Source organism: Anopheles bellator, chromosome 2 (genome assembly GCF_943735745.2).
Source record: "Anopheles bellator chromosome 2, idAnoBellAS_SP24_06.2, whole genome shotgun sequence".
Taxonomy (NCBI): Eukaryota; Metazoa; Arthropoda; class Insecta; order Diptera; family Culicidae; genus Anopheles; species Anopheles bellator.
The window spans coordinates 30,597,813-30,618,457 of record NC_071286.1 but is presented as its reverse complement, the minus strand read 5'-3'; the positions used below and the strand labels follow the sequence as shown (position 1 = coordinate 30,618,457).

General features: G+C 50.4%; 1 protein-coding gene across 1 annotated transcript in view; it reads left to right on the top strand.

Moving 5' to 3' along the window:
• Positions 1 to 3,244: 3,244 nt before the first annotated feature.
• Positions 3,245 to 20,645, top strand: part of LOC131207358 (trithorax group protein osa) — a 57,085-nt gene continuing 39,684 nt past the window's right edge. Inside the window, exons 1-2 of the mRNA XM_058199969.1 lie at positions 3,245 to 3,394; positions 3,611 to 3,833. Of these exons, the coding sequence (XP_058055952.1) occupies positions 3,245 to 3,394; positions 3,611 to 3,833 (373 nt within the window). The remainder of the gene's footprint in view (positions 3,395 to 3,610; positions 3,834 to 20,645) is intronic.

Sequence of the window (20,645 nt, the reverse complement as noted above, 5' to 3'; positions counted from 1 at the left end):
TCTCTCTCTCTCTCTCTCTCTCTCTCTCTCGAGTTCTATCTGTTTTTCTCTGTCTCTCTGCCGGTTGATTGTCGTTCTCGGGAGCATTAGAAGGGTGGCGATCGGTAGCCTTGTCCTGCACCGGAGAAATTATTTTTGCATAAACATTGCGCACGGGTTGTGATGTAATGTGGTGTGCCCGTGGTGCATAATGTGACCCCAACGCTATCGCAAACAAACAATATTGGCGAGAGAAATATCGGGGCGATGGATTGTTTGGTTTTATTTGACTACTCGCCGTGCGCGGCTTCCGTTGGCCGATTGCTTTTATTTCGTCGTGTTGTTGTGTAGCTTTCGATCTAAAACAACATATTTACCTCATTTTTTCAATATTCTTAACCTGACTAACGATCCATAGATAACCGTTGGCGTTGGTTGCTGTTTTTGTTTTATGAGATATTATTTTATGAGATATTTATTTGTTTTGTTCCTCTTGTCCTCTTGTCATTTTTTATTGTTTGATGTTTTTGTTTAGGAAACATTATTACATGAATGACCATTACTTACCTTTTTGGGTGACACTTTTTTCTAATTACGTTCGCTTATGCTGACCATCGGCGGTTGGATTGACTGCTCACGCGATCGGTTGCGATGCGATTAAACATATTATGTTTTACTATTGCTCCGCCTCCGAAGTGATCGTATCAAATATTACTGCCAGTCAATCCGTTGGGCAGGGTCGCCACTAATAGGGTTATGTTTTGCTCGGCCACAGTGATGGGCTCGGCGTCAGTCGAGCCGTCTTCGCCTTGCGCCTTCAAAGTCCTTTTTAACAACTCTCGCCCGACGGTTTTACTATCCATTAACTGTTTTACTGCCACTGGCCATCCAGGGCGTTCGTTTATCATCGACGCGGAAGAGACATCGGAAGCACACCGTTCTTTAATAAAAATTTTTGTTTTACGATTTTCGCTCCCCCGAATGGGCCACTCCGAAACTAATCCGATAAAAAAGGGGTGCCAATGGCGGCGGGTGTTGGTTGGTTGCAATTAGAACCGCAATCGCACGAAGGCGCGCGCGCATACCCCGTACAACGACGATCGACGATGGCAGCATTTCCGCTTCCTTTTTTGTTTTCTTTGGCTGTGTGGGACCGAAAAAAACATGTCCGAACACGTTTCGTGGGTCACTCGGAGCCGGTGTCGGAGCGATAAACGGGCCCACGGGAAGGAAGGATGCTGACCGTGCACTGTGGCTCGAAGCGGCACAGTGACGCGCTCACTGAGCGTTGCATGGAAATAAATTAATAAGTTAAGTAATTAATCATTTAATAAAAATATGCAAATTGAATTGAGTTGAGCATTTCTACAATGGAATATGTTCCTAACAACAAGTAAATGATCCGATCGATCATTAAAATAATTGAAAAAAATTAAGATAAGTGTGGTCACCATTATCTGGCCGGCATTGTGTAGAATATGAAGAAAAACAAAGAGTGTCCATCCGGTGGCGAGTGGACGATAGACGGCGAGAGAGAGCGAGAGAGCCTGAGCCTGTCTCGCGCAATCGCGCCGCGCCCGCTGCGTTATTGCATCAGACGCGTGGTGATCGTGTTCTTCCTTTTCCTTCTTGTTGCCTTCTTCTTCCTTCTCCTTCCTTCGCTGCATCTTCTTACGGCACAGCGCGAGCACCTCATCCCCGGTGTCCTGCGTCCACTTTATCCTGCCTGCCTGCCCCCGGGACGCCGGTCCCAGATCGCCGATCGTCATCGACGTCCATTTAGAGTGTGGACAGTGTCGCTGCGGGGAGCATACACGTCTTTTTTTCTACTTCTTCTCCAGCAGCACCACTTGTTCCTTCTGCAGCCACAGAAAGGATCGAGAACGAGCGATCGAGAGAGAGACGGAGAGAGAGAGGGCGATCGAGCGAGCGTTTGGTCTAAACATCTAATCTCTATGAGTAAGAGGGAGAGAGAGCGCGCGATTAGATGTGTCGCGTACCCTTTTACGCTCATTTTTATCACGTCCCAGCACGCGCATTTTGCTTTTTTTCTCGCTGGTCCGCGTCGAGAACACTCTCATCCGATCGCGCGCGATCGCGTCCCGTACGTCACCGTTTCTTTGTTATCCGCGTGGATCGGGCCTCTCGGGACCGGATTGCAGGCGAGTGTAAGTGAGTGAGCGATGCAACAGCCCCCGTGACGTGTTTTCGTTCGCTTTCGCTCACTCTCCGGCCGCGAGCGCCCCGTTTGTTGTCTCGCTGTCCCGCTCGGGGTGGGCTCGCCAACACATACACGAGCGCGCGCCCGCTCGCTGGTGCACCGATCGCGTTCTAGGCGATACGTTCAATCGATTCTCAATCCCTTCGGACGGCGTCGGTGTGTGCGTGTGCGAGTGCGGTGCTCCGGTGGCGTGTTGTGATTGCGCGATTCAGTTGAAAAGTGGTTACGCAGCGCTACGGACGCACGCGACTGGAGAGCGCGATACGAGACTTCGCTTCGGCTCACGGCGCATCGTGCGGTTTTCCGGCAAGCGAGTGTTTTGATTTGGTTGTGTTTGGCCGCCGTGTCGGAAGCGGGAAACCGAGTTTCGGTGGGCGAGCGCGCACACTCTGCTGTAACGTGTTCTACTGTAACGTCTTATCGCAAATTGGGCCACCACACGTGGGGGTGCCGAAACGAACGAACGAATTGCAAAACATTTCCGAAACCGCGATCGTGCCAGCGCCTAGTGACATTTTGCGTCTAAACATTGGCCTGCTTGAGTGGAGCTTATCGAAAAACACGATCAGGTCACCGCGGGTTGCGGCTTGTGGTTTGTGGTGAAAGTGAGAACCGGCTGACAGAGAAATTGGCTGACCTTCGGAAGCCCCACGGATCGCATCACTTGGACCGTGCGTGGTCGTAGTGTTGCGTCAGTCGACATTAATCAGCGTCAATTGAGTGCCTTGACGATCGGTGCGCGATCGGAGAACGCGTCGCGCGTTGAAGTCTTTCGCCGATTCGCGCTCCAGCGTGGATGAAGATGAATTTTTTGTTCATTTTTCTCGAGAGTCCCGATTGATCGTGCAATTGTGCATTGTGAGCGGATGAACACGGGCCGTGTGAAAGTAACGTAACGTAGCAAAGACGAAAAACGAAACACGGACCACGAAAAGCGAAAACTCAAACACTGCCAGTGTTAAGTGTCCTAAGTGGGCCCCCAAGAACCCCAGTCTGGTGGAGCTTCTTCCTCGTTTGGAGAGCGCATTCGAGCGTGTGAGCGAGATGGCCAAACCGTTCATGCCGCCGGACCCGCAACCGGAAGAGGGCGGGACGGCATCGGGGGCCGGTCCTCCGGCCGGTGGTGCTGGTGGTGGTGGGGGAGCTACCCACAATGGTGGCGGCCCGGGACAAAATGAGAACAATCCGGCCCCGGCCCACCCCGGTGCCGGCGCGTTCAGTTTTCCACCGACCGCGGCCGTCCCGGGAAATCTTCCGGCTTCCGCACCGATCCCGATGGCCACCGGGCACCACCATCCGTACCAGGGGCAGGCCACCAGCTACCAGCACCACCGTGCCACCGTGCAGCAGCATCAACAGCATCAGCAACAGCAACAGCAGCAGCATCACCACCATTATCCTTACATGCAGCACCAGTCCTATCCGGGGGCGGCCTATCATCCGATGGGCTCGGCGGTGGCCGGTGGACCGTTCGTCGGAAGCGCTCCGTCACAGGAACCGCACCCGGTGCTGCAGATGACGCCACCGGCCAGTGCACTGGCGACCGCCGTCCAGACGCCCCAGCTTGGCCCCGTCAGTGGCGATCACCTGATGCAGGTCCTTTATGAGGCCCTCTACCGCTACTCGCTGGGAGGTAAGTGCACCCGTTTGTAGTGTTTTGCTTTCCTCTTCCAAGGATTGAATCATCGGCCAAAGACCTACTCTTCAGTTTGTGTGACGAATTTCGTCTCAAGGTCTTACGAAGTCGTTGGCTTCGGTTTAGTGATCAGTGTCTGGTCTTGCTTAATCTTTCCTTGAATCAATATATTTTTGTCTTATTTTGCTCGATTTCGATAGAGACCCACAGTAACGACGATTCTAAGCCCCGTAAGTGGGGCCTGAGTCGACCACCCTATCCGTACTCTGCGATAACGTCCGCCTTTCCGGGGGGCTTCAACCAGCAGCTTATCACTAGTAGAGATTAAAGTAATTAGGCCTACCAAGCCCTCGGTGTGATTGACTGCGGTGCGGTCTACTGTGGGTCTTAATGGCCCTTTTATGGAGTACACCGAAAGTGCATTTGTGCACTAAAGAAGGCACACGCCACGGCCACGGTGCGTTGTGCAATCACAATCAACGTCGATGATGCATTGCCGTGCCCGTCCCGATGAGCGGTGATTAATATATTGACCATATCGATTACACACAATGGCCACACTGAACCGATTTCATTTTCCGATTTCGGTGCACCACTGATTTGATGGATGTGGACTAAAACACACGGACGAGGGACACGGACGCACGTGCCCTGCTGCTCCAGAATGCATGTGACCCGTCCATAACAGAACGATGGACTCGTTAAAGTTCTGGCCGTCCCCGAAGCGAACGAATTAATCATTTTTGCATAAACACGCAACGTCTATTAGTGTCCCCCCTCCGTGTCGGTCACGGACACAAAATCATCACCTCCATGGTACCTTCCGGCAGAAGCGCACCGATCGGAGCTAATCGTCAAATGGACGTCGACATAAATTTTATGTCTCTCCCCATATTTTATGCTCGAGCTGGGAGTAGATTTTTCCGGGGGCGTAGGCTTTACGAGTGGCCACCGAGTGATTAGTGTGACGAATAGTGAGGCGAGCTTCGTGAAGTGAAGGGGGAGAAAATAAATTCCTAAACATCCGATCCGAAGAGACGCCTGGTAGCTTCCGTCACCCAGAGAGATGCTGTTGCCGGTCGGTCGGTGCCGACCGAGGTCGAGAGCCTCGGCTTCGCAATATGTTAATTTATGCGCCTTTGTCCTGGTGGGTTCGATTCCTGCCGGTTCCTCCCTGTCAAAAGGTCCAAAACACCCGTTACATAAATATTTATATTGGCCCATCAATCCTCAATTAACTAATTGAACACTTGAACGGCGCGTCGCGCGACGCCATCGAGACGCATAGTTCGGGGCAGACTTTACCGTTTTTGCGTGACATGCTCCACACCCTGTGCTCATTAAACTGGAGTAATTGGGTTTGGTCGGGGCGTTAGGGCCCCGATGACCTCCACGTCAAGTGGCCCTAGAATCAATCGGACGGTTTATCGGTGGTTTATGATTTTAAAGTTGAGCCTAGACGTTGACAGGGCATTAGTCTGAAGGCACGCTTGGAGCGCTTCAAGGCCATCGGAACCGCCCGGTGGCCAATGTGCCCGATGATGAAACCGGCCACGTGTGACCTTGGCGGCTTCGGAAGGGAAGACAATTTTGCAATCACTTCACGCCACTTCCGGAACCAGGAACTGTGGCAGTCGTCGCGTGGATATGCAACCCCGCTTCCTGGTGCTGGAATTTAATTTAGAATTGCGAAAACAAATGCCATGCGGGCTGGGCGATGGGTAGCGAGCGAGCGAATGGTAATCAGAAGTTGCAAATTGTAGAGCGTTCGTCTAACGCCCGGTTTGCAGTTGCAGTGCTCGAAGTGCAGCCTCGTTCTTTGTTGCGATGCGCTTTCGATGACGACGAAGACGGCGGTCCACGTGTCTTCGAAAGTGACGCTTGTGTTACTTATTTTCTTTGTCTCACGCCCTCGCCCACGGGGTTTTATTTTGCGAAATCGATCTGCGCGAACAGTCCGCGGTCCGATGGCTCAAGTGGCTTCCGATAACGACTCTCGGTTACTTAAAGACATTCTAAGAGTTTCGCGTTTCAGTTCGAGTGATGGATTAAATAATTCTTCCGCCAATGGCTGACGGACCGCTGAGTAATAGAGAATTGTGTAACGATGCACTGTGACTAAAAAAATACAATTTAAACTACATTTCGGTGGGTTGAAATGACTATAAGTCGATCGTCCTGACGTTGATTGCCCTTATTACTTTCCATCTCGATTCGACATTTTAAGAGTAAATATCACTGACTTTATGTCAATCTCATACTTTATGCGTAAAGAAGAATAAAAAGCGCACGAGTGGCACTTTTCATAAATTACTTAACGGGACCGACTGTTCCCTTGGACGACTTTATTGTCGGGATTTCTGCACTGGCCTGCAAACGCGAGCGGCCGCGTAATGGTTGAGCAAATATCTGGACGGCGTGCCGTGTTGATGGCTTACTGCCGCATCCTCGCCAGGAAGCCATCGGTGCCCGGTGCCGGCCGAAGCTAAATAAATACATATTCATATCGGGGCTGGCGTGATGATCAATAAACAAATCGATTGTGGTTTTGCAGCCAGTCAGTCAGTCAGTCAGTCAGTCGGTCGCCCCGAGGATCCGTTAGTCAAGGCGTTCCGGTACATGGCTTCTGGAATTTTGCGCGCCGCACAGCAACAATGGACAACTGTTTATTGCCACCGTTTGTTTGTTGCGGTGGCAGCCTTTTTGTTTCTGTGGTTCGTTTTTTTCCGTCCTTTCCTGAAGCCGTTGAAAATGTGTGCCAAAGAAAATGTGTTTACAGCAGCCGCCCGGGGACGAAGACGAGGCGATCGCTTGACTTTGCTGGGAGGCCAAAAAAGGAGGAAAGGATTCTCGACAGAGTCCGTGGCAGTTACTCTTCTGTGGTGGTTTCGTGTGTTGCGACAAGATTAATGATTCAACATTGACACCCCAACGCGGGCAGACACGGCCCGGCATCGCTCACTTCCTGCGCCGGTTGCCCAAAAACGCACCCCAAACACGTTGCACTTGTCCTTTGTCGTACAGCTTTCCACAATCCACGCACGGAGAGCGATGAAAAATGACCACGCCTGGGCCGGCGAAACCGAACAAGCGAAAGCAAATGAAGCCGCATGATTGAAGGGATTTTCCCGGAAAATGCGAGAAAAATGAGAAGGCCCCCGCCGGTTCGGTGCGGTTGGGTGTTTATGTGTTTAGTGATGCCATTTGTTTGTTTTGCATGTTATGTGTATGTGAGTGTGTGAAACGGGACACTGTGGTTGGCTGGCAAGATTGGCTTTCAAGGAAGAAGCTGAGACAAGACGGCGCGCGCCCGGCTCAGAACTCGATTAGAGAGCGAGCGTTAGACTTTGAGGAAGGCCCATTACTGTACTTGGAATGGCTTTCGTGCGTGACACGCCGACGGACGGATCGCGGGCGCAACGGGAACAGCAATTGGCTCCAGAGATGAAAACAAATCATTAGCCATTCAGTCTCTCCGGGTGACATAATAGTTAAACTTTTAATGATTTTCACTCACTACCATTGTGCGAGCGCGATCGACACGACCATTAGATGGCATTGGGACTCACGCCAGGCAAACGTCGGACAACTGGGCTTGGCTGCGTGATAAATCGCTGTTTTCACCGGTGATGACAATAATTTTAAGGTTTTTATTTGGAAAACGCAGCGCGTCACGTTTACGAGGTAATTGGTTTCGTTCATCGTCCAAACACAGATAGAGATGCTGTCGCGTTGTAATGGAGCGGTATCGACAAAGATCGATGCATTTCGTTGGAAGTGAACCGTAAAAGTTTTATTTTATTTTAAACAAACTCTGTCGAAGTTGAGATTGCCGCCAGTTTGCCCTTGATCAATTAATTAACAATATTAACGTTTAGTCTGTCAATCAGAGGGCGGGCAAAGATTACTGTTTGAATTCCGGAAATCAGGACAACACGAGAGAAAGCAGCAATTTGGATCGATAGCGATCGTCAGCGATAATTGATTTGTGTCGCCTCAAATTAACTACCTTAACGCTCCGTGAAGCGACATCTCATTTCCGGGCAGTCCGGCCGATCGAACTGATAGAACCAAAGATTAGTGACCAAATCTTTCCCAAAACGAATCCAGTTTCCAAACCACGGAAACCGTCATCGTCCTGGTCGTCGACGCACTAATCGATTTGCGGGGCACAAAAACGGGCGTAATGCTGTGGCCCGAAAATTCAATTTCGAGGCCTCCGGGTGCGAGCACCGTCCGACAGTTGTTAATAAAACATGGGAAACGCGACGCGGGCCGAGGGCTGGTCTCAAAACTGACACCGTCACTGTCAAAATTTCCTTCCCGACGAGGAAAGCGACCCGAAACGGGGCAAAAAGGGTAAGAATCGGTAAGAGCGAGCGCCAACCGTCTCCAGGTTCTGGATGCTGCGTCATGGTGGGATGATGTCTTAGAATCAGCATCGGTGCTGTCCCGGGTGCACCACAAACACCTGTACGGTAACGGCTTGACTTCCAGTTTCCAACTACCGGCGTTGGGGTCATCGGATTAAGATTGGCTTCGGTGCTTCGGGACTGGCTGGTTGGGATTCTCAGTCGCGCCCGGACCCCGTTACTTTTTTGTTCGATCGAGTGAAAAGCTCACCAGCCAGACAGATAAGAGGGGAAAACTTGCCAACGTCATACCATAATTTTCTCCTAAAATTACCCGCACTTTTCGGCACGGGCGCAACGGGGATGATCGGGCAACTTCGTCCCGTTCCCGGGACCGATTTGGAGGCTGAACGTTGAGGGGCGCGTAAATAAATTCAATTCGTACATTCGAGCGGTTGTTGCAAATGGAGGCACGTGTCCGAGATCCTTTCTACCCGATTTCCGTGGCCGACTGTTGTGGCAGAAACCGCAGAGGTCCCGGGTTTTGTTTCTCACCTCCGGCGGAAGCTCACTGCTCACTTTCGGCTTCTCGCACCCAGGCCCCTTCTCACAACCCACCGGGCCACCTTTCGCTTCGAACTCTCGACGCCTCTCCGTGCATCCTTTCGCCCATTCCCGTAGATCCCGCGCAGGGATGAGTCACCGCACGCCGTGGATCGCGTGTCTGAAGCCATTCCGGGGCGTTGTTGTTTTTCTCTTCTAAAAACCCATCGGCTCGTCGTCGTCGCGGTGGATGATTTTTTTCCCATGCTACCTTACGGTGGATGTGTGCCGTGCACCGCGGCACCGCTTCGCCATATCGGCAGTGGTGGTTGAAGAGTTGTTCATTTTTTATTACTCATCACCGCGGTGATCGGGCCACGGCTCCGGCCAGTGGCGGTGGAATGCATTCGGTCTCGGCTTCGGAGAACGCGATTGTCTTGAGAGATCCGATGGGAACCCTCCGGCTTTTGATCGCCGGTAATGGAAACGTTCAACAATCGCACCAATCATATAGTTTTAAATTGTTTGCCATTTTGATTAATTTTTCCATACGACGGTGATTGTTGGAACCGTTGAGCTACATTTAGCATACTCATGGGATAGAACACGAATGAAGGCCTGGAAAGACTTATCGTCTCAAGCGTGTTCTCATCGAATTCAAAATATTCACTGCAATTGTAAAAATATTATTTTTTACGCAATAAATAAGCTTGTAACACTTTAATCTCAAATTTTTATTTGTTGTCAATGTTTAGGTTCGAAGAATTTAAAAATGGTATAAACACGAACACGATCAAATATAAATTGTTATGTTCAGTGATGAAGCACACTTTGAATTAAATGGTTGAGATAGTCCCTAACATGTTATCGTAATTCCATTAATACAAAATATGATTAAGAAATATTGAAATGTAAAGATTACCCAGTTAATGTAGAGCAATTCGACCGTACTGCCGTAGCGCGCAACGCAGCATTTGGAACACGAAAAAGTACCCTCCAGATACTCAGAGAAATTCAATTTGATATATACTTGCTTTATTTCAACAGAAATCTTTCCTTCTCAAAACACTCCTCGAGTGGTTATTATTCTAAAAATAGCTGTGACGAAGTAATATTGTGCAGAAATGGGTCCACAACTGCCACTGCATAACCGCGAATGACCTCCCAAGAATCGCAGCGTGAAGTCGAAAAGAAAACCCCATTACGATATAAGGCAATAAATACGCGCTTCTCACACTCTGGGCTGTGGGACCCTTCGGTCTGGCGAATCAATTTCCGGTTTTATGTGCAGAAATAATTGGAAGCTCTGAAGGTGCAGGTCCGAACCGAAAGAAAGACGCACCCCAAAGTGGACGTTGTGCGTTTCTGTGGGAACGAACGATTCTTTCTGCGACTCCAGTGGCATGGAGTTGCTTCTCTGCGCTGCGCCGTGTTATGCTTTATGCGTTTAGTCGGCCAGCCGATCGCTGCTGCGGCTGCTGCTGCTGCGGCGGTGGCGTGTGTGCGATGAAGCGTGACATTAACCCGGCACTAAACGATTCGGGCCGCGATCGAGTACCTCAAGTTATGACGTCCGCCCGCGGGTCGGTGCCGAAGACCCGCTGGGAATGGCTGTTTTCAGCTAATAAAGCGGAAGCCGAAGAAGAATGCGCAGCGGATCGAATGGTTCGCATGCAAAACGGTGTGCTTTTATCGCAACCGGTCGTGTGTATCGTCGAGAGGTTTTGAGAAGGAAACAACATCATTACTCACCGGCCGCAATGAATCACGGACGGTGAACAATTCTTGAAGGCCCCATCCCCCGGTCTGTGGTCAAACGAGGATTATTATTTTAAAAGTGATCTGTCTAGGAGCAGATCACGAGCAGATCACCACTGACACCGTGGCTAACGGTGCTGTGTGGTGATGAGTCACCAAGATGTCGATCCGTTTACTGGTCCACGTCAATCGATTGTTTGATTAAAAAATAAGATCCCTCGTAAATTTCTCTCGGACCGAGACAACGAACTCCCAAGTTCGCCTGCCCATTAGCACCGCAGCTGCAGCGAAGTCGAAGTATGAGTCACCGCCGTGCGAAGAAGTACACCGTTCCAAACATGGTCCGCCCGTCGGCCATCAATATCGTCACGGCAATGCACTTTTCTAGCGCGCAAAGCGATGCACTTGTCGTCTAGCTGCCAAGTTCTGGCGGAAGTCGCATTGTCGATGCACGACCCCATCGTTATCTGCGGTTCAACGACGGTGCGTGGTTCGTCGCACCTTTCCGGTACCGTTGCTGCTAATTAAAAGCACTTTCCTGGCGCGACATGGTGGGTTGCACCGGAGAAGCCAACGGGCGGGTGGGAAACTTATCTTAATTAATTTCTATACGTTCCGTCGTCGACGTCGCGCCGTCAACGCGACGAGGATGTGCTAATGACACCCGCGTCCCGTAGAAGAGATTCTTTTGTTGTGGGGCGGCTTTGCGTTGTACGCGAAAAATCAACCTCGGCCGAAGGTGCTTGACCGAGACAGAACACGTGGCGCGAAACATGAGCGGTGGATTACGGTGCAGGATGCGTTCGTGCAGCAGTTCGAAACTTTTTTTTAATGGTTGCGGACACTGCATAAGCTACTTCGTCTTTCAATGCTAATAAAAATAAGAGCATCTTACGGAACTCTTGGCGGCATCGGGATGTAGACTCGGTCCTTGCCAGTACGACCTTACAGTGAAGCAAACTACTCTATTGGAGCTTTATTTGAACGATATTAACCATCGATATTAGAATTATGAAGGCACTGTGATTTTTTTTAATATTGAATAAATTTCACTTCACATAAATTTAAAATTGAACAAATTTGTGAATAAATGTAAGTTTTTTTGTAATTAAAACCTTTTTTAATTTGTTACTCCAGGAAGGTTTCATTTTGCGTTATACGATACGTTAATGATCGCGTTATTATCAATTGACATTTCATATTTGTGTTTATTCAATAGTTTACTTTTCAAGCTGCCATATTTTTTGCTTGGTAAATAATGGAGTATTCGATTTTTTTCTTGAAACCATTTAACCATTTCTCAACAAGTGTTAAGTGCTAAATCATCTCTGTTTCTGTTGATGTCTGTTACAATTTTAAACCCTCTGATAATCCTATCACGCGTTCAGTTTAAGTCCGTGCCCTGTCCACCGGCACCGGGTCGATGTTTATCTTACGAACCACCGTGCAGCGCATCAACACGCTAAGCCCTCCGCGATGTGGTGGGCATTACGCGAGGCATAACAAAGGATCAATCATACCGAACACCCCGTAATCCCGCGGTGCGGTACGGTTCGATTTGCTGGCCGCAAATTTTTCATACACCGTGTGGGCCGCCTGTCTTCGACGACCAATTAAGCCCTAAGCTACTGCAAACATCATGCCGGTGAAGTGATTAGCGAGGATTTCCAGTCGGTGTGCATTGGTGGTGCTGCTGCTGACGTGTCGAGCGACGTGGCTTTAGTTTTTCTAGCTCACAGGGCCCTGCGTGCTGTCGTGGAATTCCGATTCGGAAGTCCTGATTCCAATCGGCACTCGGCAAAGGTACACACTTCCGCATTCAAAGCGGCCGGACTTGGATGCCGAGGAGCCGCACAGCACAGAAAGAAGCTAAAACTGTACAAATCCTGCTTAGCTCTCGATAGACCGGCGCGGTCCCTGGCTGTCTTTGCCCATAAAGAAAAGAAGGTCGGCCAGCATGGCCATAAATAAACCGAAAACCAAAACGGGGCCCAGTCCGTGATTCGTGCTGCGATTGAACTTGACATTGACAACTCTATGCTGGGGTCGTTCGGTGGGTCGACTGCGCGTCGAGGTGATGTGCAGTCAACGACTTGCAGCATGGCAGAGCGCGACCAATCAATCGGCGCTTCCCAAGATGGCGCACTTCAAGATCCGATCAAGAAAAAATAACAGTTTTAATTAGCGAGGCGTTGCTACTGTTGCGGCCGCTCGGTCCGCAGCGTCCGTGAGTCTCCAGAAACGGAGGTTCAGAGGTGAACGGTTGACACTGACAGAGAGAGAGAGAGAGACCTTGCCCCTTCGGTTGACCGGTTTGGAAAAACGTTAGAATGCCTTGGCCGGCCGGAACTGGTGGCGGTGCCTGATGCTGCTGGCAGTTTGCATCGTCTGTCGGGAATGGAAGAAAGATGATTCATGTCTCGACTGCACCGTGTGGCGAATGTCCGACATTCATTATTTACAATTACAGCACGTAGTTGCCACACTTTCAACACCGCGCACGGCCACGGGGGCCGGGGCTTTCATTAGGCGTGCCCGGGCTGGGGACAAACTTTGCTTCCTTATTTCCCCTTCAAGGAGCTCTCGACCTTTCCCCACCGCGACACCGATCCCAAACCAAACGGACGGAGCGTGGCGAACGCGGAATGCAATGTCTCTTATGTTTTCTGCCTCGATGGGCTCCACTGAAGCACGGATGCGATGCTGGCTGGCGTCGGTTGGTCTAGCTGGTGGATGTTGAAGTTGGTCCGCTTGTCGATTCTGTCGCCACCGAGAGTGTCAAGTCGTTAGCATTCGGGGTCGACCCTTTGGGTTTCAGTCGGTCGACCTGCTAATTACCTAATTAATCGCCCGTTCGACCGAGCTGTTTAACTTTTCAGGATCACGACCAGCCCAGACGGATGATGCTCTTGGTGGATTCTACGAAGGTTCTGAAGGTTCCACCAAACGGGGGCACGGAATCGGGTGGCCGAAAGTTTTGCCGAGTTTATACAATTTTGAACTCCAATTTTTAACATTTAAATGAGATTGTTTAAAGCAAGCAAATTGGCTTCCATTGAAATTTAGTACCCAACTGGATTTGTCTCGATCTAGTAGCCTTCTGTTTAAATTTTTGTGGTAGTTATGTGTTGATACTGTTTGTTTATGGAACATCACAAAGATTGGCAGATTGAAAAGGAATCAGATTGACAGGAATTTCTAAAAGCAGGTATGTTTCCAAAGTATACAATATACAATTAGGATCGAAAAGCTCTAGTCAACGAAAGACAAATACTAGAATCCCCAACATTTGCATAGGTGTATTGCATCGGCAGTGAGTGAGCCGGACACAGGGCTCGATTTAGGTGAATCATATTCTATTTATTTGTCAACCCGTTCCATGCCATGAGTCACATGATAGCATTTTATGAAAGAAAACCCTCCTCAAAGTTGTTTTGGAAAAACATTCCTAACCATAATTGGTCATTGTGGATCGGCTTTAGTACAAGTAGTAAATAGCCTACTTGAAGTGTCGAGCACCCTTCAAAGCGGAAGTTTCCAAAACCAGTGTCAAACGACACTCTGCGTCGGTCGAGTGCCACACTTGAAGTCCTCGGCCCATCCCGCAGTGGTCATCCCTTGGGGTGGGACTTTAAGTTGCTCTGGGATTACAGCAGGCAGCAGTGCTGGGCAGCGCATTAATTACGTGCCCGTAATTCGTGCTAATGTAGTTAGCTCAGGTGAGCCGAGCACGACGAGAGCGATTATGACACTGAACTATGTTCGGCACGTGTGTATCGATCTTGGCCTCCGAGAGCCAACCGAGAGGACGGACGAAATGACAGTTTAAACGGTGCATAATCTATGACCCGAGCTGTGGTTCTCTCTCTCTCGTTAGCCCGGAGCCCAAGAATCGAAGGTGGCAATCGCACAGCGGATGGACCGGGTGGAAAATATGACTCAGACCAGACCGAGTCCACCCGTTTCCCCACCGCAGCCGCTCGCCCGGCTTCCGGGCCCTTCCAATCAAACTGCAATCGCTCGATGCCGGTTCCGTTACGGGCCTGTTCCGCTGTGGCTGGGCCGGAGTCGGGGTGTCGTTGTCGGTTCTTTGTGTAGCGTTGCCAGCATTTTTCCACTCAGGTGAGCTTTCGGGGTGTTAAACCGCGTAAACCACCGTCACCACCTGCACCGGGCAGCTGGTTTCGGGGATCGGTTACACCGCACAGCACGCACGAGTTAATCGAGTGCCACCGCGGGTTAGTGCATCGGTGCACTAGAACAAAAGCTATGGCGTAGTAGGCACCTGGTGGTGGTGTTCTAATGGCCGCCTAGTTGGGTGCTCAGTCCATTAAGTGGTGGGGGGTTTCAGCCACTGCCAACCCCCAGTGGCTGCCGAGTGGCGACGAAACACACGGAAAATGATTAATACGGTCCCAAGATTGTGCTACTTTAGAGGTGGCCAACAGGACACCCGAAGCCTAACTTAACTGGGGCAGCCCATTTAGTGTCACTGTGAAGTGTATTGTGCTCTATTATGTTTTATCTGTTGGATTGTTTCAATTGAATGTTTCAAAATGACAGCTGAATTGAACGTTCTCTTTGGGTCATTTCAGGCGTAAATACAGGCACTAAATACTTTGATTTGATTATTCTGGATAAACTACTGTCTCGTATGCTCTATAGAATTTGTTTTTTCATAACAAGTTTTATAAATCATATCTCTTCGTATCATTGCTTTATAACTCCCAAGGGTTTATTTAACCATTTTTGTGAAAAGAGCCATCAGGTGATTCACTCTTCTAAATAGGGGAGAAGCCTCATAATGGAATGCAGAGAATGATGAGCATGATTGATTTAATATGCCGTTTCTGCCACCCCTTTCGCCATTACAAAAACTGCCAATGAAGACCCCTTTAACGCTATGCAATTTAACGTCGCCTCGGGCAATCCCAACTCGGGTATTTTTAATGTAAATGGGGTACTCCACGGGGTAGTATATCGGTTGTCCTGTACCGACCGACGACCGCGGACTAGCGGATCACCCGCTGCGAGCTCATTTGCTGGGCTTGTGGAAGTGCGCGCAGAAAATTCGATGGAATCGATCGATTTCGCACGCTTAATCAGCGTAACTAGGAACGGAAATGCGGAAAGTCTGGTCTGCTTTTCTTCTCGCCTTTATTTGCTTCGCACTTCTCTGAGGGGTTTGGATCGATGCTTGACCGGCTCTCGCAATGTGCAACCAATCGCACGTGACGAATCGGCGACCGGCCCATTCTGACCCCGTGCCATGAGGAGCTGAGCTGAACTGTGGAAGGAATCTGTGCTGTGGTCAGTCTCAAGAAGAAAATAGGACCCCACAAAGGGGATGGAGCATAACTCGATGCGTGGGTAAAAATTTCAATGGGTTCAACAAACGCATCATATTTGCGCGGAACGCACAAAGCTGACCGCGAATCGGAACAGTCCAGTAGTGGTTGTTGGTCCAGCTGCGTGGCCCAGCACTTGGTTTCTCGATGTTTTCCAGCCAATCGATCGAACGCTGAGGCGTGTGCCGATCCTAGAGCCTCGCGACCGCGACCAACAAACCCACTCTAATGATAGCAATAAAATCCATCATCTTCCGACCCGGTCCGATCTCGATCTGTTTGACGTCTCCGTACCGTGACAAGAAAGAGCCCATCCTCCATCGGAAGGTGCGGACTTCGGTTAAGATGGCTTTTTTCCTCTCTCTCCTTAATTTACTACCTACCCACTAAGCGACGAACCTTCTGCTGCTGGGACGTCGCCCCGCGTTTTACGGCTTCGCCGTCAGCGATCGCCAACACCGGTAGCTCCATTTTATGTTAAAACATGATTATTGCTGCCTTTTTTATGCTCGACCCCATCAGCCCGCCCGGTCACGTGCGGCTCGTGCAGAGATTGGGTCCTCCCGGTTTTTTGTTCGCTTCATTGCAGAAAGCTTTTCGAGTGTTCGCTTTGAGTTCGCTTCTCGGCGCAGCGTCCCGAGATCTTTCCACCCGATTGGCACACCGATCCCAACGGTGGATCGAATTATTGCTCGTTCGCTGCTGAGGGGAAGCCTTTTTCTTGCGAGACACCACCCCATCCCGATGCGCCCGTCTTGCGACCGTACTGAGGTTCTGCCACCGATTCCAGCGATAACAGGCCTGGCGAAAGCTGGACAGATGGTGGCGGCCAGAGAACCGTATGAAACAGTAGCCGGAAAGGTATCATGAACCGGTAAGCTACCGGGGTTGGTCCGTTTTTTTCGGCGTGGCTTCCAGTGGCGTGGTATGAAATATCATCCTCATCTGTGGGGCGCGTAAGAAGCAGCAGCCCAAGACAGGCCGGCTGATGATGGATGAAAGGAGCCAACACGCTGCAGAAGAAACGATTATCAAGCTCCAGCCCGCCAACGGTGGGGATAATAACCATTCCCTCCAAAGCCCACAGATGATTCTGGAGAAAGAGGCTGCCAAAGTACAGCACGAGCCTTCACCATCTACGAGTATTTCAGGGGCCAGGTCCATCTCCCACTTTACATGCTGCTGCTGCGTGCGTACATATGCTACCGTCAGGGTTTTCGTGCAGCCCGAAAAAAGGAAAAGAAACGTCATTAGTGGCGCAGACGAGCATGAAATTGAATTCTGCGAATCTCGTCCAGACATTCGTCGGACGCGCCGCCGCCGGGCTACCCGATCGCTTTGCCGGGAAGCCGGTCGAACGAAAAGGGCGCATCAGAAATCGAAGCAATGGACGATGATCCATATCGAAGGTTATGAGGGGTTTTCGCCTAATCGAAATGGAAAACGATAAACGAACCCGTTCCTGCAGACTCCGTTCTGAAATGAGGGCATCCATATACATATTTTTTGGCAGAGATTGCTCGATGGTTCTGGATCCAATCCCCCAGCCAGCGGTATCTGTTGACTCACTGTCTGAGCCGTCCGAAGGCACGTGCCGCCCGACTGGAAGAAACCTCAATCAAACGATTGGCATATCGCATCCCTAATCGTAAATTATCATCCCATGCTAATCGTAAATTGTTAGGCAGGCTTCGGGCCGATCAAGAGCGGCCTCTCCGGAACGGTTCCAGACGGGGGAAAAAGCTCCAGCCGCGCATGTTAATCAGAGCCAGAGGCATGAGTCATCGGACCCCGGAGGGCAGCCGACCAGGTCCCCCGTCCGATTTTCCTTCCATTTGTTGATAAACGATCCAGTTATGCGCTCGGGGAGAGCGAAAGAACTTCTTTGGCGCTGCACGCACATTGTGCAACGGTAAAGCTGCCAACAGCTTCACGCGTCCGATTGCGCATTGACCTCCATCACCATCACCATTAGTCACCGGGCCGGGGCTGGGCTGGGCTGGTAAAAATGAGTAACAAGCTCCAGACAGATCGTCACGGAGCGAAACGGAAGAGCTTTCCTGTTCCTGCCGCAACGGAACAGGTTTTCTGTTTGGCGGCGTGTCCGATCCCCCATATTTTCAGACCCAACAGACGACGACACAACCCGGGCAGATTGTTGTGACTCATGCGCAAAGTGCACGGCCAGCCCGATTTCTCGGTCAACGACGTGCGATGTTACGTGGCGGAGAGGCCGGCGAGCTAAAAGTGAGGCGCCCAAAGCCGGTTGTTGGTGCCCGCCAACGATAATCCCCATCGCCGTGAGGAAGGTTAGTGACACACGCCCCCTAGTGGTGGTGTCCAGAGAGAGTTAGAGGTGCGCGCGATGAGTTGTCTTTTTTACTGAGAGGGTCGTGTCGTCCCCCATTTGCTTTTCGCAACAGTTTAATGGTGGACATTAGGTTGTAGGGCATCTGGGAGCTAGAATTGGAAAACTTTTGGAATTTGAACCCAGACCTGTGGCGTGCGAAGCAGTAACAATGACCATCACTCAACTAGAGTTGCGTACTTTTCAACCAAAAAAAGTGGGGTATCAAACTGAGAACAGTTTGGAACGGATTATTTCTAGTTACAAGCTACTTATCTCATGTTAGTATCTTATGTGTCTATAAAAGACACTGGTTCTGATGATCTGAAAGGATCGTGACAGTTATCATCGTGTTCGGTGCGCCGCCGTCCGTCCTTAATTGGAGTGACATCACGAGGACATCGCGAGCCCAGAGGATACCTTTCAGAGTGCGGCACGTCCACTCAAAATGCACATCACGCCGCTTCGTGAATTCGTGATCAAACTCCAACCCGGTAGCGGTGATCGCGGTACACGGAAGCACCTCGAGATATCCCTGTGGTAGTGCAATTATTTTAATCCTTTAAAGGACAATCAACCCGCTGGCTCCAAGGGTCCGTTCCATCTAGGTATTAATTAATACAAATTCTTACGAGACGCCTTCTGCTGGCGGTCATACACCTGTGGAAATGCAGTCGCCGGAGGCTCCCTGCCGTTAGCAGCAAAGAGTAAAAAAAAACTGTCGCTAGAATTACGAACCGTACTTCGCGGAAAGCGGCCGCACTCTTTATTCTGGCCGCCCAACACACTTTCGATTGTTTAATTATGAAGACCGTTTTGCTCCGGGGTCCACCCGTCCACCAGGGCACTCATTAAATTAACTAACAACCTTTCTCTGGTCCGCGGATCTTGGGCCCGGTCCGACCGCGATGAAGCGCCAAAGAAAAGCAGCGAAGATGAGTCGGTTTGGTGGGATGATTTCTTGAAGCTCCATTTTATTGTGGCGACTACTTTTGCTTTTCTCGCCGCGCTCGGGCTCGCCAAACCGTCGGCCGCCAAGAGATAAGTGCAGTTGCGCGTCGCGTAAAGTGCATCGACCGCCGCGTGGATGAAGATCTGCAGTTTTCCGTTACGTACAGTGCAAGACGATTAAACGGAATGAAAACAGAAGCACGAAAACGGTCCATTGTGCGGAAAATTGTGGCCCGAGTGCCGCGAGCTGAGCTGTAATTTCTTGGCGGTGCGATAATAGTGATTACTTAATTAGATGACCATTAGTACGCCGTGGGCGATGGCACTGACTGGGTTCTGGGTTGATGGCGTCAGGATGGTCAGCACCTCAGAAGCCAGAAGGTGTGTTTTGAAGCACTGAATCCATTTACATTAATCTTTTCAAACTACCGGCAAGTCGTAAAGGCAAATGCATGTCTCAGAAAGTGCTCGCCGGGCAAGTAGAGGAAGAAAGTGGAACAACGAAAACCGATCTTAGTCATCGCCCATCGGCTAATGTTTTCAAATGTTCGCCCGTAGCTATGTAAATCAGGTCACAGTTAAAGCCAAACAAAAACAAGCAACGTCGAGCAACGTCCCGGGATAGCATGCTGGGTCGGCTCGATGATTGATAGTTTCGATAGGCGACACCGACGCCGTCGCCTTCTCCAAAATGATACTCCATGATGACACCATTTACCAACACGTGAACTCCACCTACAGTGCCCCGAGGAGGTGCCCCGAGTATCAAATGGTAGTTTCGGCCTCCCGGTTCGGATGCTCTCCCCATATCAAATTCCTCCACACACCGTGGGCTCCAGAAGCAAGGAAGCAATCAAAGGTCGGGGACGCCTTCTTTCGGGAGAAAAAAAGCCAGGGAACAGGAAAGACACTTTCGAGTGAACGATGGGAGCAGAGAATGTATCGAATCCGGCAGGACTCGATAGGGCGACGCGTTGTGTCGCTTGAAAGGAGCCGAAACCTTCTCTCAAAGGGGTCAACTCCTGGGGAGCCGGCAGAGCAGGCTCATCAAATCTTGGGCGAAGGGCCCGGTAATTGAACACCGTTTTCCGTGGCACTGCAGGCGAGCCAAACATGAGCATCGTGAGTACTCAGCCGGGCTCGGTGACGGTTGGGACCTTATTTCCATAAGTTTCATATTCCATGCGGGCGATTGCATCTCGCTCACTTACTATGGCCTCCTCTCTACGGTCAGGGAATGGATTAGAATAGGAAGCGGCGTTGGTCGGAAGATGAGCATATTATGCTCGCCGCCGATTGTTACCCTCGCCGCCGATTTAATTGAAAAGCATATTTTGAATCTGCGCCAATGAATCACCGGGTCGGCGGCGCAAATCGGTGCTCCATCTCAAGATTTCGATGACTCATCGATCGACTCTACTTTGACCACACGCATACACACGCAAGAGCCTCCGTGGGGAGCAACGTAACTCAAAACCATCTTGTTTGCTTAACCGAAGCCCAACCGAAC